The 27,588-nt window shown below is 42.1% G+C and overlaps 1 protein-coding gene across 4 annotated transcripts in view; it reads right to left on the bottom strand.

Annotated features, from left to right (window-relative positions):
• Window positions 1–27,588, bottom strand: part of PALM2AKAP2 (PALM2 and AKAP2 fusion) — a 366,754-nt gene that overhangs the window by 278,802 nt on the left and 60,364 nt on the right. For all 4 annotated transcript variants that reach the window (XM_047768121.1, XM_047768123.1, XM_047768124.1 and 1 more), the window contains exons 2-3: window positions 12,343–12,423; window positions 967–1,097 (exon numbers count right to left, since the gene is read on the bottom strand). In XM_047768121.1, coding sequence (XP_047624077.1) covers window positions 967–1,097; window positions 12,343–12,423 — 212 coding nt within the window. The remainder of the gene's footprint in view (window positions 1–966; window positions 1,098–12,342; window positions 12,424–27,588) is intronic.

Genomic DNA, 27,588 nt, shown 5'->3' with positions numbered 1-27,588 from the left:
AGCATATGGAAGTTCTCAGGCCAGGGACTGAATCTGAGCCACAGCTGAGACCTACTCCACAGCTGTGGCAATGCTGGACCCTTTTAACCCACTGTGCTACACAGGGGATGGTAACTGTGCCTCCTCAGTGACCTGAGCCTCTGCAGTCAGATTCTTAACCCACTGCACCATCGCAGGAGCTCTATGGATGAAACTCTCCAGGGTGAGATTTCCAGCAGAATTTGGTGGGATAAGGTGGAGGGGGGTGGATTTAGTTCTAAGGCATCGCTTCTCCATCTTCCCCCAACATCCCTCATCTCTGGCTGGGTGTCGTGGGACATGGTGTGGCTATAGTTCCCAAACGGAAACCTACATTTTTTGCTTCTGTATGAGCCTCGCCAGACACTGGCCATTGGAAGGTCACTTAGCTCCCAGACTGAAATGTTCAGAACCTGCTTGAGGACCACAAAGAAAGCAACTCGCCCTCTGAGCACTGAAACCAGACAATACTACGTTAATTTTTAGAGCTCAGGCACACAGCCCACGGGGGGGGGGGGGGGGGGGGGGGCCTCAGTTTCAATTCTAAGACCTTTGGCTACAGTTCTCCCGTTTCAAACTGATCAAGTGTAGCAAATTTGAAAACAAACCCACTAATAGCTAACAGCCTGAGCTCAAGGAAGAAAAGGACAAAAGCTGCCAGAACTCAAAAAGGGGACATTCAGCTAAGGGGCAAGCTGCCTACCACACCTAGCTGGTCCATGAAGACATCACTGTGCTGTGATGTCTAATACAATACTTAGTACTCAGAGTAACAACTCTGGGTTATCTGGAAAAGCTGCAGAGGCAACAATGCACATAGTCTGTGTAGGCAACTGATTGTAAAGACCTGGGAAAAGGTGAGGGTGTCAAGAAAGGCCCCCTAGAGGACAGCAGTGGTTACTGCACTGTAAAGCCACAGCCAGGGGCTCTGGGCTGGAGACCACCTACCTCTGAATGTTATCTTCAAGTTGTTTGACTCTGAACTCATCCTCCTCAGACTGCCGCCGCCTGGCTTCCTCCTCTTCGGCAGTTCCAGCGGGTATACCCTGCAGCAGCCATTTTTCCCGAAGCACTTTGGACTGTGAAGCAAACAGAACAGACTAGATGATACCCTTCTGTCCACACCTTCCTCTTTCTCCGCAGTGCCCAGGTTTCAGCTCCGCCCTTCATCAGGGTCCATCTGAATCGCTGCTCACTAACTTGGTCCCCCTACGTGCCTCCTGCCCAAGGCCGGGAGAGCCACCAGAAAGACTGATTTCCACATTTTCTATTATTATAAAATGTGAAAACACAGAGAAACAGACAAAATTGTATGACGCGTGCCTAAGTAACCTCATCTGGATTTGACGATTATGAACATTTTGCCGTTTTGCCCCATGGATTTGTTCTTTCCACCAAAGCATTTTTAAGTAAATAATGAACATCATGACATTTCACCCATAAATATTTTAGTACAAGTCTCGAAAAAATAAGGATGTTTTTCTACACAACTACAGTTCCATTATAAAATATCTTAAGATCATTTAAGATTCAGTCCATCTTAAAGTGTTCTTTTAAAAAGATTAATCTATGTCACGCATTTTCTTAAAAACTCCTTAATGACTCTCAACCATCCTCAGCAGTGGTCTTTAAATGGTATTAAGATCATGCACCCCTTCTGTGCCAATGTCCTAATATAATCGTGGAGTAAAATGAAAAGTTTTTGTGTTTTGGGTCAATAGTTGGGAGGGAGAGATGGACTGGTGCTTGGAGAAGGGAGATGAAAACAGCTCAAGAGAAAGGCATGTTGAAACTTCCTAAAATGAAGAGCAAAACACAGAAAGTGCCCTGGGAGAGGATTTCTGATTTGGGTCCCATTGCATGGCCCCTAGATGGAAGATGGCTACTGGGGTGTCTGCAGAGGCTGAACCCTGGGCATCATGGCTGAGTGTCCCTGTGGGCAGGTCGGTGGTCAAGGGAACAGACCACTATGAAGACACATCATCAGTTCTGCCAAAAGAAGTGCGCATGACCAGTTCTTCCCAGCAAGGGCAGGAATAATGGCCATAAAGCCAGTCGACATAGAGCAAGTGCTAGGTTCTCTGGCTCCTTGTCATCTGCTCTGTCAGAACTGTGTTTGATCTCATTAGGTAGGGTAAGGAGGTGGAAGAAAGGGAGCTGTCACAATGAGCTGGGTCATGCATGGTTTGGGACCAATTAAACATTACAGAAATGTGAGAATGGACTGTCTCTAACATTGTAGACACAACTTCAGACTATTAGAGTTTCCTTTCAAAGGCTCTTAGAAGCAAAAGCTACACCATGGCATAGACTCTCATTTTATATGGGATTAAGGGCTATTTATTATGAACCTATAAAATGAGATACTAATGATTACTAACATTTAGGAATAATAAATTAGAATTTCTTAATGGTTCTGATTCACCATTCTACCAAGAAGTCCAGTAACCATTCAGCACTGTGGAGATGCAACTGTTTGTACAGAAGCAAGTTCTGCTGGCTGGAATTCCTGAACTTCTGGAGGGACCTTTGGTTAGCAACGCACCATCCATGTGGTGTCCAGCTATCCACGGTTTTTACTGGGGTTCTTGTTCCTTTTTCATGACAAATCATCATTGGTGAGATCTGTTCCATCATTCTTAGAGTACATAGAGAGGCATATTTATAGCACTTGACCTGTAGCTTTCCACTAATTAAAGACAGGACTTTGTCCACATATAAGCAATTCCTAACTAGCACTGCTAAAGTGGCTGCAAACAGGAACCACCCCCTCACCTCAATGTGCTTCAACAGTTAGTTACACATCGTTGCTAACATGTTGCCAGTGAACCTGTTGTATACAAATAGCTTGTGACAACTACTAAGGAAAGTGTGAGAAAGTACTTAAAAACCGTACAGGGCATTGCTTAATAATATAAAGCCATGTGCAAAAGCTTAGTGTACAATTTGTGTATATTGGTAGCTCTCTTATGAATTGAATTGTGGTGTCCCCAAATTCATATGTTGAAGTCCCAACCCTCACTACTCCAGAGTGTGACTGCATTTAGAAATAGGGTTTTTAAAGAGGTAATTCAGGTAAAATGAGGTCATTGGGAGGGGTTGTAATCCAACATGACTGGTGTGTTTATAAAAAGAGGAGATCAGGATGCAGACATGGATGGAAAGAAGATCATGTAAAGACACTCAAGGAAGATGTCCATCTACAAGAGGGCACTGGAAGAAACCAACCTTGCTGATACCTTGATCTTGAACTTCTAGCCTCCAGAATTGTTAGAAAATACATTTCTCTTGTTTAGAATATCCAGTCTGTGCTATTTGTTATAGCAGCCCTAACAAATTACTACATTCTCCAGAGCTTTAATCACAGAGACTTTTTTAATTGGAAAGTAGGAATGGGTGTGGTGAATTGGTTGCTCTTCCTAAGTGAGTTATAAAAGGAAAAAATTCAGAACAACTGTTCTCAAGTCACTCAAAATTCCCCAGGAAGATCATGCTGGCCTAGGGCAAGAGGGAAGAGTGATTAACAGGCTGGATTCTGGAGCTAGTTAGACCGTCACTAGCTGTGTAACCTTGGACAGGCCCTTAGCCTCACTGAGCCTCAGTTTCCTCATCTGTAAAATGGACACAACAACAGTGCTCATCTCAGAGGCGTGTCATGAGGATTTAAGTGAGTTCATAAATTAACAGTGCTGGGTCCATACTTAGTACTATAGGAATGTTTATTATTGTCGTTCATCCTGTTGTCTGAGTCTCTCCTCTTTGTACCTGAAAAAGAGCAGGTAAAATGCCACCCAAGACTTCCTCCACTTCTACTGGAAGGATCAAGGTCTTCTGTAGTGGAGAACATTTTCTAGAGCAGTATTGTATTGTGTTGTATTGCATTGTGGCCACATCCATGGCATGCATAAGTCTCCGGGCCAGGGATTGCACCTGTGCCACAGCAGCAAACTGAGCCAAAGCAGTGACAACGCTGAATCCTTAACTTGCTGAGACACCACTGAACTCCTAAACATTCTTCAGATTGCTTCCAAATTATTTCTTTTTACACCTGTCCCCCCTCTAGACTCTCTCCCCAAAGGCTGGGATCAATCCTTTTTTTTTTTTTTTGGCCACAGCCATGGCATATGGAAGTTCCTGGGCCAGGGTTCGAATCCAAGCTGCAGCTGTGACCTATGCTATAGGTGCAGCAATGCAGGATCCTTAACCCACTTCACTGGGCCAGAGATTGAACCCATGTTACCATAGAGACCGCCAGATTCTTAACCTGCTGCACCACTGCAGGAACTCCTCCTCACTCACCTTCGCATCTCATCATCTCACCTGATTCAGTCACAGCCAATGAATGAGTGAGTTGGAAAATTTTCAATTTTCTTTCATTCTAATTACTAGGGAAGAGGATGTCACCCTTTCAGAGAGCTTTCTGTGCTAAAATATTTGACATTAAACTAGTTCAACCCATAGAAAGTAAAAACCTCATTAGGATTTTGGGAGGTAGATGTGCTGGCAACCTTAGACTTGGTGTGTAGACCCTTCTGGAAAGACAGCCATGGACAGGCCCAGTCTTCTGTGCCCAGCAGCAGATACTCTGCAGGCCAGGGCTGCTCTTGCAAATGTTCTCTCTGCTCTTCTCTACATAGTGTCTCCTGCCACCAAAGGAAGGGTCTAACCCTATCCCCCATTTCTGGCCAATTTAGCCCCAGCCATCAGTTGGTACCTCTGACAAAAGCAGCCTGGTGACCAAGAACACCAAAAGCACATGTGTACCCAGATCTGTCTCTTCTCTGGATACAGCAGTGATATCACCAAAACATCCCCAACAGCTGAAGCTAAGAAGAAGGGATCTAACAGAACAAAACAGGAGGCCTGGTCTCAGGGAAGTCTGTTTCACAAAGGTGTTTTGTCATTACAAAAAGAAAAAAAAAAGTATAGTTGATTTTTCACTTGCCCCCAAAGTAATGCTGTTAGGGAAAACCACCAATTCAAATACATTTGCCTCTAAAGGCTTCTTTAACCTACTTCAAATTCCTTCATCTTGCCTGAGAGGCAACTGTGTTCAGGCCTCAGATAAGATGCATCCATTGTGTACTGATCATGAAAGCCTATCAAAACACCCTTTTCCCTCTATTGATCTGGCTCTCATTGGCCACCTGAGTGTCTCAGAATTTAGTGACAAGCAAAGCCCAGCAGAAGTGAAAACTCAAACTGAAAAGTTTTTATTTTTAATACCCTTATTGTCCAAAAAAACATACATTCCCCCCCCCAAAAAAAAAGTTTCAAATCTTGCAGGTGCAAAGAACTGTCAAAACTTCACTTTTGTCACGTGGAGGCAACCGTGAAGACAAGAAGCAGACAGACAGCTGGCAGGGGACACATGGAGGAGCCTTGACAGGGCTCCCGAAAGGCTGAGGGAGAGAGCCCGTGAAGTAAATCTTGTTCTTGCTCTGTGGGGCAGTACAACTTTGGAAAACAAAACTAGCACAGAGCCTTCAAACGTCAGTCTGCATAGGGATCCCCGGCAGGGCTTCCTAAGACATAGATTCCAGGGCCCCACTCCAGAAATGGTGATACTGTGAGTCTGGGCCAGTGCCTGGGGATTTGAATTCTATCATGTTCCCAGGTGATGCTATCACTGGTGCTGCTGGATGGAGGACCACAGTTTGAGTAGTGCTACATGAGGATCTGTGACCATCCAAATGCCTGAAGGATGCCTAAGGTTTCCCTCTGGCTAGCCAAAAGGAACTACTCCTCCTCTCATAAAACTATCTCCCCTCCTGCACCGCCATCACCTGAGCAGCAGGGTCCCCATCCATTCTCTCTATGCCAGGTACTCTGCCAGGTCCTGAAGGCACCACTCGGAAGGACAGGCAAGTCCCCACTCTAAGTCTTCATCCCAACAAATAAGGTTGCGAGATCATGCCTGACTATGATCAGTGCGTGACAGGAGGTGGGCAGGATGATGTGACAAAAAAGGATGGAGGAAGGACACTTTAGGTGGGTAAGAGTGGAAAGTGTGAGATGAACAAGTGTCTTGATACTTTTTTCTGCTTATCTGTCATTTTCATGAAGTCATATCTAGAAATATGTTTTACCTTAGAGTTCTGGCTTTGGAGAAATAATTAGCTAAGACTTTCTCATTCTAAGACTTATTATTTTTTTGCCTCTTTTTGTCTTTTCTCGGGCCACACACATGGCATATGGAGGCTGCCAGGCTAGGGGTCCAATCGGAGCTGTAGCTACTGGCCCATGCCACAGCCACAGCAACGCAGGATCCGAGCCACGTCTGCGACCTACACCACAGCTCATGGCAGTGCTGGATCCTTAACCCACTGAGCAAGGACAGGGATCGAACCTTCAACCTCATGGTTCCTACTTAGATTCGTTAACCACTGAGCCACGACGGGAACTCATTCTAAGACTTATTTACCTGTGATTTCTTCTTATACAATTGTGATTTTACTTTTTACACCATCCAAATGCCTGAAGGATGTATAAGCTTTCCCTCTGGCTAGCCAAAAGAATTACTCATTCTCTCACAAAACTATCTCCCCTCCTGCACCCCCATCACCTGAGCAGTGGGGTCCCTATCCATTCCCTCTGTGCCAGGCACTCCCGCCTCCCTGGATCATTTCTCTTCCTTCCCATTGACTCCCAACCAGATCCTGGTTTGGTTTTGCAGGTTTGTTACATGCTTCATTCCACACTGAGGCTGATTCAAGTCCCTGATAGAAAAAAAAAAAAGAAAAAAAAAACAAAAAAACGGGTTTTTTAACTTCCACTCAAGCTCTGTTTACAGGTCCAGGGGAGATATGATGGGGAAAAGGATGAGATATAAAATTCCTTTACAATGGGTACCCTTCCTGCCTGGTCAACATTTTATGTTTTTTGTTTGTTTTGTTTTGTTTTGTTTTAGGGCCACCCCCATGGCATACGGACGTTCTCAGGCTAGGGGTTAAATCAGAGCTGCAGCTGCGGGCCTACATCACAGCCACAGCAACACAGGATCTGAGCCATGACTGTGACTCACACCACAGCTCATGGCAACGCCAGCTCCTTAGCCCCTGAGTGAGGCCAGGAATCAAACCCGCATCCTCATGGATACTAGTCAGGTTCATTTCTGCTGAGCCGTGAGAACTCCCCTGGTCAGTATTTTAAAAGTTGAACTTGGCCTTTCACACAGACTAGTAACCAAGAAAGGTCTAAAATTGGTTTGAAAGGTTCACAGTCGTGAGAGACACTGTAATGACGTTGCAAGCAAGGCTCCTCGTACCCTAGCAAATGACCTTGCTGGATGGACAATAAATATCTCACAGGGTCACAAATCAGTCTTCGCTTTTTTTCTTTTTCCATTCAGTCTTCTGGAGAGAAAAGGCTCTGGTTTTTAAAATGTAATAACAATGTTCATAACTTGGATTAGAAGAAAACTCTAGTCAGGTTTCCTGCTCATGAATAAATAATGCAAAGGCAGCTTATGTCCTAAAGCTGTGGTATTAGCAATTGGATTCTGACTGTGCTGACTCTGTCATACAAACCTTTCTAAATGTGACAGTCCCAAAGGGATTCATGTGGCAATACGTACCGAGTGGCTACTCTTGCTGGGACAAGTAAAAGAGACAGAGCTCTGCCAATTCAACCAAGAGGCAAAAGGGAATATTACATTCAGTCTGCCTGGCATAATACAATAGTTGATTTATGTTTTTAACTCACATGATCACAAGTCACACAATAAAAAGAATAAAAATAAGGAATTGTTTCCATGGAATTAAAAGCCAAGACAATTTTTCAAAAAAAGAATAATGATGGCTCTTGCATTATGAAATATAATAATATATTAAAAAGCTCGAGGGGTGAAAAAGAATAGTATGGGCACAGCAATGGCAGATTAATGGAATAAAAAGAATCCATGAATGGAGGACTGGAGCATAAGTGAGAAATATGTATATGATAAAGAAGACATCTAAATCGGTGGGGAAAAGAACAAATTAATCAATAAATCCTGTTGAGACAACTGGCTTACCATCAGTGAAAAGAGAAGTTATTCTTGTCTTATACCTTATAGGAAAATAAGCTCTATATTTTAATCCAAAAAATACCGAAGGGTAAGAATCATGATAGGTAAGGGTTTAAGATGGATCTGTTCCTTCCAAGGACAACATCAAGGTCAGAAACCATAAAGTCAATGAATGTTAGATGTAGTTTCATAAAAATTATGGGTTTGTGTGAGAATTTAAATGAACCCATATACAAAAATCAAAGAGAGACAAAGACTAAAGTATTTTTGGGTACAAATGTTAACATAATTTCACTTTACTCAAAGGCTGATGAGACCTATAACAAGAGTTACATATCTTAATCTATAAAAATATATTTAGTTATACCTGGGTGGTGAGCATATAATTGATATTTTAAAATATATTTTCCTATACTTTTGAATTTCACTATTGCCAAGGTCATACATTCCTTCCTTTTATAATCAGCAAAAAACAATACAGCTCTTAAAATTGCTTACTGGTCTCATAAGTGAACATTTCTTGGCAATTCTTACATCACAAATATTAGATACTCAACATAACTAAGGATCTTGTAAAAAGAAATCTGAGATTAATTTGGCCAGGGCTTCAAAGTATCTGGAGGTTTCCTAATCATGGGTGTAGCAGCTAATATTTCAACATTTCATAGTTTGGTCCTTCATTGCCTTAGAGAATTTGTTTATCATCCATATAAAAAGTAATAATACTCCATTTTGTGCAGTTACTGTGTAGCCATAAACATTGCAACTAGTGAGTGTATTAATCAAATATTCAAGTAGCAACATGACTGCCTTGCACTCTATTTATTTGCTTTGACAAGAGACCAGTGAATCTAAATAATTCATATCCCATTACAGGAGAATAAGTATCCACAGAGTGATAATGAGAATTATATCTTAATAAATGTGAAATCACTATCAAAAGCTTTGCCAGTTAACTTTGCACTGAGAATTTTTTTCCCTTAGAGTCCATCTGGGATTTTGAAAAGGGGTGAAATAAATACTAATTATTGACATATTTCTCTTTTTAAATGATGTATAGTTGATTTACACTGTTGTGTTTCAGGTGTACAGCAAAGTGATTGTGTGTGTGTGTGTGTATACACACACATGCATATATTCTTTTTCAGATTCTTCTTCCATATAGGTTATTACAAAATATAGTGTATAGTTCCCTGTGCTATAAAGAAGGTCCTATTGGTCATCTATTTTATATATAGTTATATGCTGATTACAAATGCCTAATATATCCATATCCCTCACCCCAACATATTTCTTTTCTTTTTTTTTGGCCATGCCTGCAGCATGCATAAGTTCCCAGGCCAAGGATCAAACCCAAGCCACAGCAGTAACCCAAGCCATAGCAGTGGCAATGCCAAGTCCTTAATCTCTAGGCAACCAGGGAGCTCTGACATATTCTTAATGTTACTACAAAGCACTACCAATAATCACTATGGCACATCTCCACGTAGTCCAAACTTTCCAGAGCCCATGAAAATATACTTAGAGTAAAAGAGACTGTGATAACAGTAGCTGACATCTCTCTAGACAAATCATTTCATTGGAAGAAAACAGCATCCTGGAAACAGCATGGTAATGGAGATAGTCCCGGGGCTCAGTAGTCTCTGATTCTTGGGCAAATTACCTGATCTCACTAGTTTGTTTCCTCACCTGTAAGATGGGCAGTGGTCATGATTGACAGGATGTATTTAAAATATCAGGCACATATAGGTACTGAAAAAAATGATGACAATTATTGAAGATGGACAAGGGGATGACATGGCTGCTGTGCTGCCAGGAGGAAGCTGGCTGGGTCTCCACCAAGAGCTCACAGGGGAACTAGAACGTCAATGAATTTACTACCGTCCAGGGGTGAGACTGCCAAGCTCAAAACTGAATGATCACAGAGAAGATGATTCACGCTATTCAAGGTCAGTCACCGGTTAACTGCTGTGAAGAACATACTCCCTTCTGGTGCCTGAAGTGTCAGATCTCTCAGCCAGGCACCGCCTTCCTGATATCTAATGACTCAACTGTTTGGGGAAGGATGAACTCAGAACAAAGAGAGGCAGAGTCATGCGGGAAGTTTCACCTGTGCCTCTGAAGACAGATGACTGTCCTCGCCTTACTGCAGACCCCATCTCCCTGGGGCAGAGACACTTGGTACCTCAAAGAGCTGGGATCTCTATTCAGGGTCTCTCTCCAATAAACCACCTTTGAGACCTCTGCGCTTTCCTTTTTTTGTTGATCAAGGCTAGTGGTCCATCCTCGTTCTATTATACAGGTCTTCCCCAGAGAAAGAAAATTACAATGCATTGGTCTCCACCCTGCTAAAATGTCATCATGTCCAATCCTTTTTTTTCCCCAGGTATAGCAAGGTTACCTTGGTGAAAGTGCCTTAGTCAATCTCATCTAGTGTGTGAGGATTTTACCAGGATAACCATAAAGAACTATCTTGTTTCTAAATCTTTGAGAGAATCTCACTGCTTCCTCATGCAGTACTCAGTCAGTTCTACTGTTGTTTCTGTTGATTTGATGGATGGATGGATGGATGGATGGATGAATGGATGGATAATAGACAGGTGGAGTAAGAAAAGAATACTGTAACACTGGACTGTATCAGCAATAATTAAGTCCTTGGTTATCTTCTTTGATACCCAGAAAGATGAGACCAAAGAAACTGGATCCTCTGCCAGATGTTTCTTGCCTGACTTTTGATTCGAAGAATGCAAAAGCAAAGAACCACACTGAGCTGAAAGAGAAGAGTCTGTCTAGTCAAAAACAGCCTCTCATTCTTTTAGTCTTCTTCGTCAAAAGTTGACCTTTAAGCAAGAATTCGCTGAGGTTTTAGTACATTTTGGTCTCTTATAAGAAGTGAGCTGACTGTCCTCTGAGCCAGAGACCTAGCTCTGTCCAGATTGACCTTGAACAATTCACTGGGTTCTATTAAGTGTGTTTAAGCCCCCTTCTCTTTAGGAATGTGGGAAGGAAAGAATAGTAGCATGAGAGATAGATGCAAGCTCCTAGAAAGAAAGGTCCCAAAATGGATCTGCATGATGAGTGGACAGAAGCATATCATGCCACCTTTCTTCCTCTTAAACACCTTTTCCAGTGAAAGTTGATGGTGGACTGATAAATATGCAAAGCAGATTTAGGTCATGCTGCTATTTAAAATCTGGAGCTTGCTTGCTCACGATTTCATTCTGAACACTCATTTTAGCGCAATCTCCTCTTCTAGAAAAGAATGGGAAATGCAACCCTAAATATGAACCTAAAAAGATTCACATTTTAAAAAAATCTGAATAATCCACACTATCATCACCATGAAAGTCAGTCCCACCTTCCCAATCCACCCTCTGAGCAATGCAGTTCTGTCCATGCAATGTCACAACAACTTGGGTTGAGCAGGCAAAGCTTTTCCTAAAAAAGCCCAGGAGCAGTGAAAAGCAAGCAGCAACTCCCAGCTGGCTACTGGTCACACTATTCTCTGAGCCTGCAGAAAGCAACATTCTGCAGAGTGGAGTCCTTGTGACAGTGACAGAGCTTGCTCCTGGGCTGCAATCAATTATGATGCTTAAGTGCATTATGTTTTAAAGAAAAATAAATAAGCATATCTATCCCCCTGTCTCTCTCTCTCTCTCTCTCTCTCTCTCCCTCTCCCTCTCTCTCTCTCTCTGCAATGGAAACCAACCAGGGCAAATAATTTCAATTCTGTCTTTTGGCCAGCTGCTCATTCTAACACAACACTTTCAAAATTGTTAAAATACAAATAAAACACATGCATCATCTGAATGCACAGCATTGCTCTTTTCTCAGACCATACTGCTCTTACCTCCCTTTCCTCCAAATCAGAAAGACAAGATTAATACTTCTAATTTAATAAAAAGCAATATATTAAATGTATCTTTGGGAACCTCTACCTATACACATACACACATGCACACACACAGCACCTATGCATTGGAGACACAGTCCTGGAACGCTGCCTCACCCACCATGTGGAAATTCTCCTCCAATTTCTATATATAACCACTACTGTTCACAGGCACACGCCACCCCACAAACGCATCCACAGGCACCCCATCGTAGCAAAATGCTTGCAGAAACTGGAATGCTATAACAATGTCTTAAATTTGAGAAATGCACGAGAAAAGCCCAGAGACGGTTTCCTGACTGAATGAAAAAGGGCTGGTTCAGCCCGCGGCAGCGCCTTCACACCAGGGCAGGCTCTGCCCAGCTCTCTGGAGTGTGATCTGCATGCCTAATAATGGACCAGGTTCGTGGGATCAGCTGCTTACCTTAGAATGCTGCAACAGAAGTATCTGCTCGTCAAGCTCTTGGCGCTTGCCTTCTATTTCCGTCTGCCTCTTTCTTTTTTCCTTGAAAATAAAGAGAGAGAGCCTGTAAGTGTGGGTGGGTGTTGGCTCCAGGAATTTGAAGGCAGGAAGATGCAGCAGCAGCAGCCCACATCTGTCGAGACCCTTGCAGAGAGGCTGGGCGCACACGCTGTGTCACCTGCCCCTCTGTGTCTGGGTGTGTTGTGAGCAGCATCATTCTCCTAACATGTCTGCTGTGGGCTCGGTGAGTGGGAGAAATTCTCCTCACTCAGCCAAGCTGCAACAATTTAATCCAGAAGAAAAGGCAGCTTCTACACACACACACACACACACACACACACACAGTCGTGGTCTGTGCAGTGATAATTTAGAGACAGGGAATAAAAATGTCCCAGTTGGTAAAGACAGAGGTTGTTACAAACTGCAACAATGACAGAATACAACAGTGGGAAATTCTGGGGTTCAATTCCAAAATTGTCAAAATCCCACACACAAAGATTCCAATGCAATTTCAACCTCCGGAGGACAGATCATCTAGTTGGACCTACCGAACAACGCAAATTAGAGGGATGATCTTTGCTTAAGCTAGTTTGGGAAGGAGCATATCATGGGGGTGGGGGGGCATGTTCACTGCAGTTCTATGAAGTCTGGACTCGATCTTCCTGAGTCCAAGTCTCACCTTTACCATCTGCTACCTGCTCGACCTCTGACAAGTTCTTTTATCTCCCTGGATTTAAGTCTTCTCTCACATAAAGAAGAGATAAGAATAGTACCTAAACCATATGACTGGGGCATGGATTAAATGAGATGATATATGCAAAGGACCTAGAACAATGGCCTGGCACATAGTAAATGCTCAATAAACATTATTGGCCACCACACTTACTGTCACATGTTTACTTCTACACAATGTCTAAAAACTGGATTTCAAGGGATGTATTTCTTTTGTATTCTGAGCATATCTGCTCCATTGGAATGTACCCTTCATACTTTTCTTCTCTATGTATCCCAAATATAGACAATAAACATCATATAAACGTGATCAATTGAAGAGCAGAAAAGCCTGCCCTTACGATAGCTTACTTGTTCAATGTTCTGTTTCCAAAGTGCATAAGGGGATGATTTACCGAGACATTTTCTACTCTGGATTATTTCCCTTTATTCACATATGCAGGGAGAAACTTGGTAGACAAGACATAATGGAACTTCACAAAACAGCAGCCAAATCCTGGAGAAGACAATAATGCACAAATCTGGCTGTTGAGGCTCTGTGTTAAGGGAAGCTTTTATTTCATGCAGTTGCTCTATTTCTGGGGATGTGCGTGTACCACTGCTATTCGAATCACCTTGGTGATCATTTGTTTTATAGCCAACTTATGCGCCACGCACAGACATTTAAGAAATACCAGCTTATAATCTCAAACCACTGGGACATATTATCCAAGTCAGGGACATAACTTCCATGCCAAAATGAGGCCTGGGAATATTTTAGGAATTCACCATTTACCAAAGAACTCCAATCAATGGTGCATCACTGATGCTCTTAATCCCAGAGGAGGTACGAGAATACACAATGTATAGCAGGAGGTGGGAAAGGTGAGGCCTAGTGAGGAAAGCCCACATGATATTTGGCATCTCAGAGCATCTCAGAGGTACCACATGATAAAGCAAGGACTTCCAGAACCAGCCACTCTCTCTCTACTCTAGGATTTCTCAAGAGTAGGTTTATCGGACTTCATCTTTCATCCGCACCAGCTATTAAGGTATGTAGTTGTGCTACCTTTAAGACCAGAACCAAAAACACAGTGTCATGGGTACCCAATGCTGAAGACTCAGAACTCCCATAAATGTTAACTGAGTGCTATGTGTGCTACAGACTGAATTCTTGTGTCCTCCCCCACAATTATGTTGGAACCAAGTCCCTAAGCTGATGATGGTATGAGGAGGTGGGCCCTTTGGGAGGAGATTAGGTGATGAGGATGGAGCTCATGAATGGGACCAGTGCTCTTATAGAGACACCCTAGAGAGCTCTTTCACCCCCTCCACCATATGAGGACGCATCAAGAAGACAGCTGCCTAGGAACCTGAAAGCAAGTCCCTACTAGACACCAAATCGGTAGGCACCTTGATCTTAAAGAGTTCCCAGCCTCCAGAGCTGGGAGCAATAAATTTTCTCTTGGTTATAAGCCATCCTGTCTATGGCATTTTGTTAGAGAAGCCTGGATGGATGAAGACAATGCTCTAATGACCTAGCTGGTCCTTTGCAAATCTTTCCTAAGCTTTCCTACCTCTGTGCCTTTGTTCATATGTCCTCACTCTGTAAGTTTCCCTCCACTATATTGGGGAACCATGCCTTGAACAGAAGAAATAGCACCAGATGGTACAAGCAGTAACCTTTACATGAGGAGACTCATTAGGTCAGTGTGAACAGATCTGATCATGAAAGATGCAGGTTTTAAACTAGTTCTTCGACGAAGTAACTAAGGCAGGAATTGTGTAGATACAGATTAATGGGCAGACATCCCAGGTAAAGGGAACCATGTGAGCAAGGGTAGAAATACACAGCATATTCCAGGGATGATGCGGAGGGAAATAAATCTGAGGTACAGGACTTGCTGTTAGGAATAGGAATCAATGATTCAAAAGACTGGACAGGACCAGACCTTTGACAGCCTTGGATGCCAGGCCAAGAAGCTTGGATTCTATTATACAGATGATGTAACATCATTGTAGGGTTCTGAGCAGAGAATATTAAGGTGAAATTGAATTTTAGGAACATTAATCTAGCACTGGTGTATAGGATGGGTTAATAGGAGTTAGGAGGAGTTCCCTCCATGGCACAGTGGATTAAGAATCTAACCACAACAGCTCGGGTCGCTGCGGAGGTATGGGTTTGAACCCCAGCCTGGCACAGTGGGTAAAGGATCTGGCATTTCCACAGCTGCAGTGTGGGTTGCAGCCTCAGCTCGGATTCAGTTCTCGACCTTGGAACTTCCATGAGTCACACTTGTAGCCATAAAAAATTTAAAATTAAAAAAAGGAGTTGGGATACTAATAAATCTCCTTTTTGCTTAAGTTACTTTGAGTGGCGTTTCTGTCACTTGCAACTCAAAGAGTTCTCACAAGTACAGAAGGCTTTTCTGCTCCCTCCAAACAGAATTCATCACTTCTTCCTTCTTTCTTCCCTTCATGGGCTATGGAACTTTCTACATTAGGACCTTCAGCACTTTAGGACTTTATTCACTTAACTTTGCACTTAACTGTGTACAAATCTCTACCAAACTCTGGGCTCCTTGAGGACAAAGATCCTAGCTTACTCATATCTCCAAGGTCTAGAGTGTTGTACGATGAAGACAGACACTCAGTAAGTATCTCTGAATGAGATACTCTTCTCCTCCCATCATGTTTCTGTTTGTCCAGATCTCTCACTCAAATGCACCGTGAACGTGCCACTCATGATCTCAGCGGCAGTAAAATAGCTCATTGAAAACACATTAGCCATAAGTCCACCAAACTGGAAGTATCTTTCGGTTGAAGACATCACGCCACGAAGAATAGAGCCTTATTGCTCTGCATGTGAGAAAAGAGTTGAAAAAGCTCATTCTGGGAAAGAATCGTGGAAGGCTCATTCTGGGGAGAAAGGCTGCGGGAAGTAGAAATTGCAGGGAAAGCATAATGAGCTGACAGTAGCAAGCTATCCAAGGGAAATATGCCTCAAGAGACATTTGGAATGAAGTGATCTCAGTCCATCAGGAAGATTTCCAGATCCCTCCACGAACTGGGAGGCCTAGCAGGCCACTTTGATCATCTTTCTGTAAATTATATCTTTTCCTAGCAAGTATTTTCTGGAAGTATGGCAACATTATGAAATGGCAAACTCTTCGTGTAGTAAGGCACTCTCCCCTCACCCCGCCCACCCCCACCCCAAACTGTACAGAATGGAGGACACTCCGTTCAAGGCTGGTTAATAGGTATTATGGGATTAGAAGTAGGTAGGAAGGCCATGTCCACCCCAGGGCAGCTTCAGGAAGAGACCCTGCCAGCTGCGCTGTAAGCCAAGCTTTGGGAAATGCAAGGGGGTAGCTGGGGGGAGGGGTCCCTACTTAGTCTCTGAGATACCGTGCGAGAGGAAAGAGGTTGAGCAGGAAAGGCTGTGAGAGGCAGAGAGATGCTGCTTCCTTCCCCCTGCTGAAGCCCACTCTGACTTGGGCTAAAACCTAGAGCCCCAGGATGCAGCAGTGGGAAGGAACTAGGTCTACTCAAGGCAATATTGCTGCTGACATATCCCAGAATTTAAATGAGAGGGATAAAAAAGAAAATATATTAAAATTGAAATGTTGCAACCTCTCCTCCTTCTACTGCTAAATAAATCAAATTCAGTGTTGACTCCTTGCATTGTGAGCTTAAGGCAATGGTGTGTCTCTCCCCACTACACAGGCTTGTAAGTGACTTTGGGCCCGCCAGTTTCTCAGCTCTGGCAATGCAGAACCAGAGATAGAAGTAGTGTGCTGGAAAAGTGCACAAACCAGACTATTTTAAGTAGTGTGCCCTTGGAAAGGAAAGAGGGTACTCTAGATATCAGGAAAACTGAAGATGGACAGAAAGGATGACAAAAAAAGAGCTGAAAGGGTTTGGGGCTAGTTTTGCAGTTTAAGAATTTAAAAATAAAGAGACTGACATTGTGGAAAGCAGTAGGGAAGATCTTCAAAATACTGAAAACAGAGTTGCCATATGACCCAGCAATGCCACTCCCGGGCATACATCCAGAAAAAAGTATAATTTTAAGAGATATACCCCGATGTTCACAGAAGCACTATTTACAATAGCCAAGACATGGAAACGATTTAAAGTCCATTGACACAGGAATGGATAAAGAAGATGTACTACATACAGACAATGGAATATTATTCAGCCATAAAAAGGATGAAATAATGCCATTTGCAGCAACATGGATGCAACTCGATGTTATACTAAGTCAAGTAAGTCAGAAAAAGATTAATACCATATGATATCACATTATGCAAAACAAGTTTAATATGAAACTAAAATATGACAAAATGAACTTATCTATGAAATAAAAATAGACTCATAAAGAACAGACTTGTGGTTGCCAAGGGGGAGAGGGAAAGGGGGAAGCATGGACTGGGAGTTTGAGATCAGCATATGCAAACTAGTATATATAAGGATGGATAAACAACAAGGTCCTACCTATAGCACAAGGAACTATATTCAATATCCTATACTAAACCATAATGGAAAGAGAAAAAAATACTCTAGTCAAATGGTTGAGGAGATTCTTGGAGATTTGCAATGCATACTAATTATTCTGAGGGAAATTTTTACTTAAAAAACATCTCTTTGGGGAGATTTATATTCTTGGAGATTTACAATGCATACTACTAACTATTCTGAGGAAAATCTTTACTTAAAAAACATCTCTTTGGGGAGTTCCCATCGTGGCTCAGTGGTTAATGAACCAAGTAGTATCCATGAGAATGTGGGTTCGATCCCTGGCCTCACTCAGTGGGTTAAGGATCGGTGTTGCTGTGAGCTGTGGTATAGGTTGCAGACGTGGCTCGGATTCTGCATTGCTGTGGCTGTGGTGTGGCTGGAGGCTACAGCTCAAATTGGACCCCTAGCCTGGGAACCTCCACATGTCGCAGGTGCGACCCTAAAAAAAGGCGAAAAATAAATAAATAAAAACTGACAACTTGGGGAGTTCCTGTCGTGGCGCAGTGGTTAACAAATCCGACTAGGAACCATGAGGTTGCGGGTTCGGTCCCTGCCCTTGCTCAGTGGGTTAACGATCCGGCGTTGCCGTGAGCTGTGGTGTAGGTTACAGACGAGGCTCGGATCCCACGTTGCTGTGGCTCTGGCGTAGGCTGGCGGCTACAGCTCCGATTAGACTCCTAGCTTGGGAACCTCCATACGCCGCAGAAGCAGCCCAAAGAAATAGCAAAAAGACAAAAAAAAAAAAACCAAAAAAACAAAAAACAAAAAACAAAAAAAACCTGACAACTTGAGTGATCAGGTATAAAACAATTAAGGAGGTGTCCACTTAGTGTAGTCCAACCACCTGTTCAGCTAACTTGAATGTTGTGTGTGCTCAGCCAGACACATCTCTATTAGAGATCACTTACCTGATCTCAGTGCTATTACATATTAAGACCCTCTCCCTGGCTCTAACCTCAAAGTCACCAACTACGATTTTGATTTCATTCAGGCTTTGAAAGTAGTTACGTAAATAGAAAGATAACCCTTGTTAAGCTCCCTGTAATGTCCATCTGCCATAAAATAAATAACCTGGCACTTGGGTTCATAGTCAAGTGTACTGACAGCTAGATTGGTATGTGGTTTTCTGATCTCACAAACTAAGTAATAGAATCTAGAGTCAACGTAAAAGTTTTGGTCAAAAGGACAAGTCAACTGGATTTCTCGTAATTACACTGTGCTGCCTTGCCGTGTACCCATCACCTTCCACATCATCATATGAAGTAGGGGATTCTACATGTCTATTCATTCCTCATGGCTTAGTTTTGATCAGCATTTCCACTTAGATAACATCTCTTTTATTCACCTGGTTTCAAGTACAGGCTCTGCCACTAACCCCTAGGTGACTTAGACAAGTCCCTTATTGGTTCTAGGCCTTAGATTTGACATTTAATGTGAGCAAGTTGGACAGGACTCGCTCCACAGTTCCTCCCATCTCTATGACTCCACAATGCTAAGGAGACTAACTTCACGTGCTAGACAACCCACAAAATGCAAGAAAATATTTGCATATGACACGGCTGGCAAGGGGTGAATATCGAAAACATATGAACAGCTCATACAACTCAATATCAATAAATAAAAATGGGCAAAAATTCTAAATAGACATTTCTTCAAAGATGACATAAAGATGGCCAATAGGCTCATGAAAAGATGTTCGACGTCACTAACTATTAGAGAAATGCAAATCCAAACTACGGTGAGGTAATACCTCGCACGGGCCAAATGATCATCATTTAAAAAATCTACATATAATAAATGCTGGAGAGGGTGTGGCGAAAAGGGAACCCTCCTATACTGTTGGTGGGGATGTAAACTGGTACAACCACTATGGAAAACAGTATAGAGGTTCCTTAAGAAACTAAAAATAGAGCTACCACATGATCCAGCAATCCCGCTCCTGGGCATCTACCCAGAGAGCAGGTACATCTACCTCAATGTTTACAGCAGCACTATTTACAACAGCCAAGACATGGAAACAATCCAAGAGCCCAGAAAGAGATGATTGGCTTAAGAAGACATGGTATCTATATCTACAATGGACTATTACTCAGCCATAAAAAAGAATGAAATAGTGCCATTTGCAGCAACATGGATGGATCTAGAGATTATCATACTGAACGAAGTCAGAGAAAGACAAAGATTTTATGATTCACTTATATGTGGAATTTAAATAATAACACAACTCAATCTATATAAAACAGAAGCAGACTCATAGAAAATTTATAGTTACCAAAGGGGAAATGGAGTAGAGGAGGGATAAACTAAGAATATGGGATTCATAGATACAAAGTACTATACATAAAATAGAGAAGCAGCAAGGATTTACTGTATAGCACAGGGAAGTATATTCAGTATCTTATAATCATTTACAATGGAAAATAACCTAAATATATATATATATATATACACACACACATATTTATACAAAACTGAATCACCTTCCTGTACATGTGAAACTATCGCAATATTGTAAAGCATCTATACTTCAATAAAATTTAAAAAACAATGATAATAATAAAAATGGCAACTAAGTCTATTGACTACTGGCTATGGTCTAAGGATTTCCCTTAAGTTTTTCATTTAACCCTCAAGAATATTTTGAGGGGAGCTCCAGCCTTAGCTCAACTGTAATGAACCTGACTAGTATCCATGAGGATTCAGGTTCGATCTCTGGCCTCGCTCAGTGGGTTAAGGATCCAGCACTGCTGTGAGCTATGGCATAGGCTAACAGCTGCAGCTCTGATTTGACCCCTAGCCTGGGAACCTCCATATGCCACAAGTGTGGCTCTAAAAAGACAAAAAAAAAAAAAAAAGAAAAAAAGAAAGAATACTTTGAGGTATGTACCTTTAATATTCTTGATTTTATGAATGAGGATAGTCAAACCCTGGCAAGGATGTCTAAATTTGTTCAAGGTAATGAGCCAAGAAGTAACCAAGCAAAGGGTGAAACTGAGACAGTCTGACTCCAGGACCCTTTATCATGGCAGAGATATGTTTTGGCTGCTAAGATTTGTTTAGGTTTGAGTGAACTCCACCCAAGACACACGAAACATATTATTTCACCACCTTCCTGCTTATGAACCAGAACTTTTCAGAACAAATGAGATGTTGAAAATGCAAAACACTCTGATGTCAAATCCCTCCACTCCTAAAACAGAAGCCCACTTACAAAATCCAAGACCATTTCCCAATTCCAAACAAAGAGGCTGAGGCTGGGTTGGAACCTTCAGCAATGCCTGGTGAACTAATAAATTTGTTTACTTAACTCTCCATGGGAGACATTTCTGGGGGACTGAAATATCTGATAAAGAGAGAAAATGAAAAATATTTCTCTCCCATTTGGACTTTTCATTGAAGAGGCAGCAGCTAGGAAAATTCTCAGTTGACCATGTTGGGCTCATGAGTGCAGAAAACTCTGAATCCGGGCTTCTGGATATCAGAATCTATCTCCCTCAGGTTAGACGGCAGGAAGAGTAGGAGCAGAGGCATCCACCAAGTTGAAGTTTCCCTCCTAGGAAGATGCTGCAAGGTCTGTCTAGGGAAGAAACATCTCTGGACAGGAAGCAGGAGTGGACACTGCCTGGACCTTGAAATAAGCAGTTATGGGCTTCTTGCAGGTCTCAGAGCAACAGCCCACAGGACAGTGGAGGAGCTGTGGCGAAACTGAACACAGCTGTGCTGGTTGGAAATACAAAACAGTGTGCACAAAACTAGAAAGAAACACGATGCACAGAATCCTGTTGTCAACAAAGGACCACAAACTCCCAGAGATGAGCCTAATTCCAAAGACATACACACCTTTTCTGACTTTGGCCAATCACGTTTTTATTCGTTTCTTTAGATGTCAAAATCAGGTGAATATCTATATCTGTCTCTATATTTATATTGCCCAGATTAAATAGAGCATTTAAAAATATATTAGGAATCAAGAGTTCCTGGTGCGGTGAGGTGGTCTGAGATCCAGCATTGCCTCTGTGGCAGCATGTGTTTGATCCCCAGCCCCGCAAAATGGGATAAGGATCCAGTGTTGCCACAGATGCCCTGTAGGTTGCAGCTGGGGCTCAGATTTGATCCCTGACTGGGGGAGTTCCATGTGCCACAGGTATGCCCAAAAATAAATGAAATAAAATAAAATGTATGAAAAGTGAAAATGTTGGTTAGAAACTAGCCTTTAAAAAATAAATAGGGGAGTTCCCTTTGTGGCTCAGTGATTAAGGAACCCGACTAAGATCCAAAAGGATGTAGATTCGATCCCTGGCCTCACTCTGTGGGTCAAGGATCCGTTGTTGTCGTGAGCTGTGGTGAAGTTCACAGACATGGCTCGGATCCCACACTTCTGTGGCTCTGGCGTATGTCTGCAGCTACAGCTCCAATTGGATCCCTAGCCTGGGAACTTCCAATGCCGTGGGTGCAGCCCTAAAAAGCAAAGAGACATACATACATACATACATACATACATACATACATACATACATAAATAAATAGGAGTTCCTGTTGTGGCTCAGTGGGTTAAGAACCCAACTAGTATCCCTGAGGATGCAGGTTCAATCCCTGGCCTCGCTCAGTGGATTAAAATCCCACTATGCAAACTGCACATCCAGTGTGGCTGTGGTGTAGGCCAGCAGCTGCAGCTCTGATTCAACACCTAGCCTGGGAACTTCCACATGCCACAGGAGTGGTCTCAAAAAAAAAAAAAAAAAAAAACAAAAAAAACATAATAGGAATCCAACTAATAGATGTGCATGGCGAGAAAATACAAATACACAAAGAAACTATATGGAGAGCGGAATCTCCCTTTACCCCACCTCTGTCAATTACATTCCTTTAGGTTTTGTACATATTTTACTATGGAAAAAAAAAATGAATGTACCAACGTATTATCCATATGGGTCTTTTTTTTTTTTTTTTTTTACTTCACCCACAGCACACAGAAGCTCCCAGGCCAGGGATCAAACCTGCACCAGAGCAGCGACCCAAGAAACAGCAGGGACAATGCTGGTTCCTTTACCCACTGAGCCACCAGGGAACTCCCACATGGATCTTTTATTATTTACATGAAATCAATCACACCAGAGACTTCCTGCTTTTTGTCTTACTTCTTAATCATATATCTTTGAGATTCTTCTATGATAGCAGAGGTCCCCCTCACTCTTTGTAACTGCTGCATGGTAGTTCACAAGTGTCCTTTAACCTATTTTTCCAGTCTGCTGAGGATAGATTCTTTAGGTGGTTCCCAGGGTTTTATATGCTATTATAAACAGGGCTGCAATGCATCTTCCTCTGTATACATCTTAGACGTACTTTCGTGGCTATGTCTATAAGGTAAATTTCCAGCAGTAGAACTGCTAGATCAAAGGATTTGAGCCCTTAAAATTTTAATAGCGCAAGTTGCCCTCCCTAAAATAGTTCTCTGTGTTTGATGTGATATAAACCTGATTTGAAAATAAAACTCAAGAAACTAATACAAGTTTTGATGGTTTTCCCCCTTATTAGCCATATCCTTGGTGACCCAGGGGGATTTTATGTGAAAGAAAATATCTACCACCTTGTTAGTAACTGTAAGCTGTTTTAAAAACATACTTGAGTGATGTGTCCTTATCATAGACTATTACTCTGTTTTCAGGTTAAAAAAAGATAATTTTTTTAATCTCATGAACAGAGGTCTATTATGACTCCAACAGTTTTCTGGAAGGAATAAAATTTGTATCTCTTCCCACACTGTTAATGTTAGAGTTATCCCATAGCCAAGTTGTGCATACTTGTCCATTATGAAAGAGGGTCTATTATTTCTGCTGTTGTTGCTGTCCTCCTTGGTTTAAAAGAACAAAATTTGCCATCCACCAAAATAATGTCTAGATGGACTCAAGCAATGTAAGAACTGAAAACATGAGAAAAGAGAGTGACTCTCTGATTTTAGGATGGGAAAGGACTTTATAGAAAGCTTAGAAAGAAATGACTAAGTTCGACACTGATAAACTTCATTACATAAAACTTAAAACTTTGGTTTTTATGGTACCAACCATATATAATAACTCAGGCAAGGGCCAATCTGAGAAAAAATATTTGCAACATATACATCAAAAGGCTAAGACCTCCAGTAAATAGAGTTCTTACAAATCAATATGATTTTATATAGAAATATATAAACACTTTGATACAAAGTGTTTTGATACAAAAAAAGGAAAAATATAGGGAAAATTTTCAACATTATTTATAACCAAAGAAATGAAAATTAAGCACTGAGATACCATTTTCCATCTATGAAATGTACTCTTCCCCTGCCAGGTATATTTTAAAGTATCATGTGTTCTGTGTTGGGGAGGGTGTGAGAAAAAAGACCCTTTCTTTAATTGCTGTCAGAATTATATATAATAATTATAAAAGTATAATTATAAACATATACCTGTCAGAGTTATAAATTGTCTTTCCAGAAGGCTATTTCAAAAGTTTTGATGGACTTTGTGAGAGTTTATCCAGAGAAAATTATCTTCAGTAGGTTCAAAGACTTTTGTAAAGAATATTCAATACAAAGATATATGTCAACATCAAAAAAAAAATCAAACAGCAAATAATTGGTCAAATAAGATGGCATCTTATAAACCACCAAACAACTTCCTTTGTCACTTGGAATAAATTCAAAAATGAGCCCATCCATGGTCCGCATTTACATCTCACATTGTCCCTCTCTACTCCTTCTCACTTCCCACTCCAGCCACATTGGCCTTAACCTGAGATCTGCCACAGGAGGCAGGGAGGGCAGGCAGGTGGGGTCTATACTAACTCTGGCTCAAAATCAAGGGGTACTTTGCATTCCTTTGTCATTTGCCTCCATATGCGTATCTTTCTGGGGAATGGTCCAGAATTATCATTGCAATCTGAGGTAAGATTCAAGAGTTACAGCTTATTAATACCACATAAGTGGTGCCTCAAGCTCATTATTTCTTTTTTTTTTTTTTTGTCCTTTTGCCATTTCTTGGGCCGCTCCCTCGGCATATGGAGGTTCCCAGGCTAGGGGTCCAATCGGAGCTGTAGCCACCGGCCTACGCCAGAGCCACAGCAACGCCGGATCCTTAACCCACTGAGCAAGGGCAGGGACCGAACCCACGACCTCAGGGTTCTTAGTCGGATTCGTTAACCACTGCGCCACGACGGGAACTCCTCAAGCTCATTATTTCTGCTATCTGGCTTCCAGTCTCATCCAGGTCTTGCCATGCCTGAGCCAGCTGGATGCCTCCACACCTTGACCTTAATTCCTCCCACAATGTACAACCCCAGATGACCATTAACATCACCTGAGGAACACTGCAAAAGACCAAGCCCAGGCCCCACCTCCAGAGACTTTGACCTTATTGGTCTGGGCACTAGAGGATGTAAGTGCTCCCATTGGCCAAAGTGGAAAATCATTGCTGAGCATGTGGCAATCTCAGGGTCCAGGCTGATAAGCAAATTCCTATGCTTAAGCTGATCTGAATTCTTTCTCCATCAGTCTGAAATAAGCTATTTGGTTAAAGTTTGATAGAAGACAGCACTGGCTTGGTCATTTTTCTATTTTTGCAGTTAAATCTTTGCTTCCTTTGCTCTTCAAAGTCTGGGTTTCAGCCACAGGTCGATGGGGTTTTTGACATAGGGCTTTTAGAGTGTGTACTGAGCATGTGGCTTTCCAGGATCAACGCTGCTTTTTTAATGTACTATTTATCATCCTTATCAGCTGATGTCTCTTTTCTCTTCCTCTCCCTTGAGGCCCCTTCTCTTAGGATTAGTTTAGATGACTATTTTGTACCCCAGGGCCTGAGTGATTAAGCAGGTCAGAAGGAATGAGGTGGAAGGTTGGCTATAGAACCACAGAAAATATCCTAAATGCAGGTGAAAATGAATCTGCTTTGATCTAAGGTCAACAAGTTTTGTGCTTTTTTAAAAAAAAATTATTGTGGTTGATTTACACTGTTCTGTCAATTTTGCTGCACAGCAAAGTGACCCAGTCATACATATATATACATCCTTTTCCCCATATTCTATCATGTTTTATTGCAAGTGATTGGATAAAGTTCCAGGTGCTACACGGCAGGAAGGTTTTGTGCTTTAAAATGCTACACTAATCTGAAACTAATACAACATTGTAAGTCAATTCTATTCCAATAAAAATAAAATAAAATAAAATAAAATGCTACATTTCAAAATGCAGAACAACCACGGTTAAGAAAAAGATCATCCCTGAGAACAGGTTGTGTTGTATGCAGCCTACACCTATAACACCTCTGAATGCTAAGAAACAGCAATAAATATGGCCTGAGCAGGTCCTCAATCAGCTTTGAATTACAGGCCATAGATACCACATATACCTCCAAAGCCTCACAGTGTCCCTCTTCAGTCTCCTTTGGTGACTGATGACAGACTGACGACAAGGACAGGGAGTTAGTTCTACTGAGGGTCTGGGAGGCCCATATGGGCCTCTCTGAACTGATTCAGTTTCCCTGGGGCTACCTTACACATTATGAACTAGGGACCCATCCTATCCTCTTCCTCTATTCCAGCACTTTCCAGGATCTCATCAGCATTTATTTCAGGCAAGTTCCTGATCAGGGTAAAAGACCAAAGAACCCATGCTGATCATGGTCTAATTTAACAACAAGCATAGAAAATAATGCAAGAATGGAAAATCACAAACTTGGCAAATAGCATCCCTATTACGACACGCTCCTACATCTCATTTGCTTGTTTGACGTGTGAAAGCCAATCGACTTGGAAAAGGAAAGTGCTATCCAAGAAACAAACAAGATTATATGAAGTGATGCCAAATATTCATTTCCTGACCTACTTTAATAGGGAAGGTATCTATCTGCAAGTCCCCAGCTGGACGCCTTATGTATAGGCTCATTTTGAAATGTCTGCCTCCCTAAAGAGTTATTAACGCATGCCAGCCTGGAGCCCTGGAAGATTTGACCTTTGGGAGATTCCTACCTTTGAGCAGGGGGCTGAAAGTAAAATAGGTAAAAGTTCCATAGAGCACTATATTTGTTAGGGAATAAAGAACTTTGTGGAAACCCTTAGATCTCTCTCTCCCTCCCCCCGTTTCTCTTCCTCTCCTCTCTTTTACAGAGAGCCCATGGTCTATCCTATAACCTCTGTCCTCTCTTGTGGGAGTTGGCTAACTTGCTCTATAAGGGCCACATAGCAAATATTTTTGGCTTCATAGCTTCTGTCACAACTACTCAGATCCCCCCAGTCTCCCACCTTTTATCTGTAGAAAAGCTTTAGCCTCCTAGACCTTCTCTGAGTTCCAAAAAGAAAAATTTCATCAAAGAAAAAAAAATACAGAAACAAAACAGTCAAGCAAGACAAAATAATAGTAATTTAGCCATGAAACAAAGTCAAGGACCTTTAGTTCCTCCTCAAGGGCTATAGATAACATCTAGAGCCATGTCCGTGAGCTGTCCTGCAGATACTGAAACCCCTACCAGGTGGAAACAATTCACAGCATGCTGACCACCAGCACACAGACTGCAGACCAGATAGTACCAAAAGGCTGATGATTGAGATTCTGAAAACATTGCTCTATTACCCCACCACCAATCAATCAGAAGAAGGTACATGAGCTGATCACGCACCCCAGGACTCACTTGCTCACCTTGCCTTTAAAAAAACCCTTTTCCTGAAAGCCATGGAGGAGGATGCGGTTTGAGTCTTTTGAACATGAGCTGCTCATTCTCCTTGCTTAGCCCTGCAGTAAATGCCATACTTTCCTGCACCACAAGCTGGTATCAGTAGATTGGCTTTAATGCTCTCAGGCGAGGAGATCCAGGTTTGGTTTGGTAACACTCAGCTCTTCCTTCATAGCACCAAAGCAGCTACAGACACTACATGAACAAATGGGCTGTGCTCCATCTGGCCAAAGGCTGTACCTTGCAGACACCCAGCTACAAGTATTAAAAACCA

Source organism: Phacochoerus africanus, chromosome 2 (assembly GCF_016906955.1).
Source record: "Phacochoerus africanus isolate WHEZ1 chromosome 2, ROS_Pafr_v1, whole genome shotgun sequence".
NCBI classification, from domain to species: domain Eukaryota; kingdom Metazoa; phylum Chordata; class Mammalia; order Artiodactyla; family Suidae; genus Phacochoerus; species Phacochoerus africanus.
The sequence above is the reverse complement of the archived record's forward strand: the minus strand, read 5'-3'. Positions and strand labels throughout refer to the sequence as shown.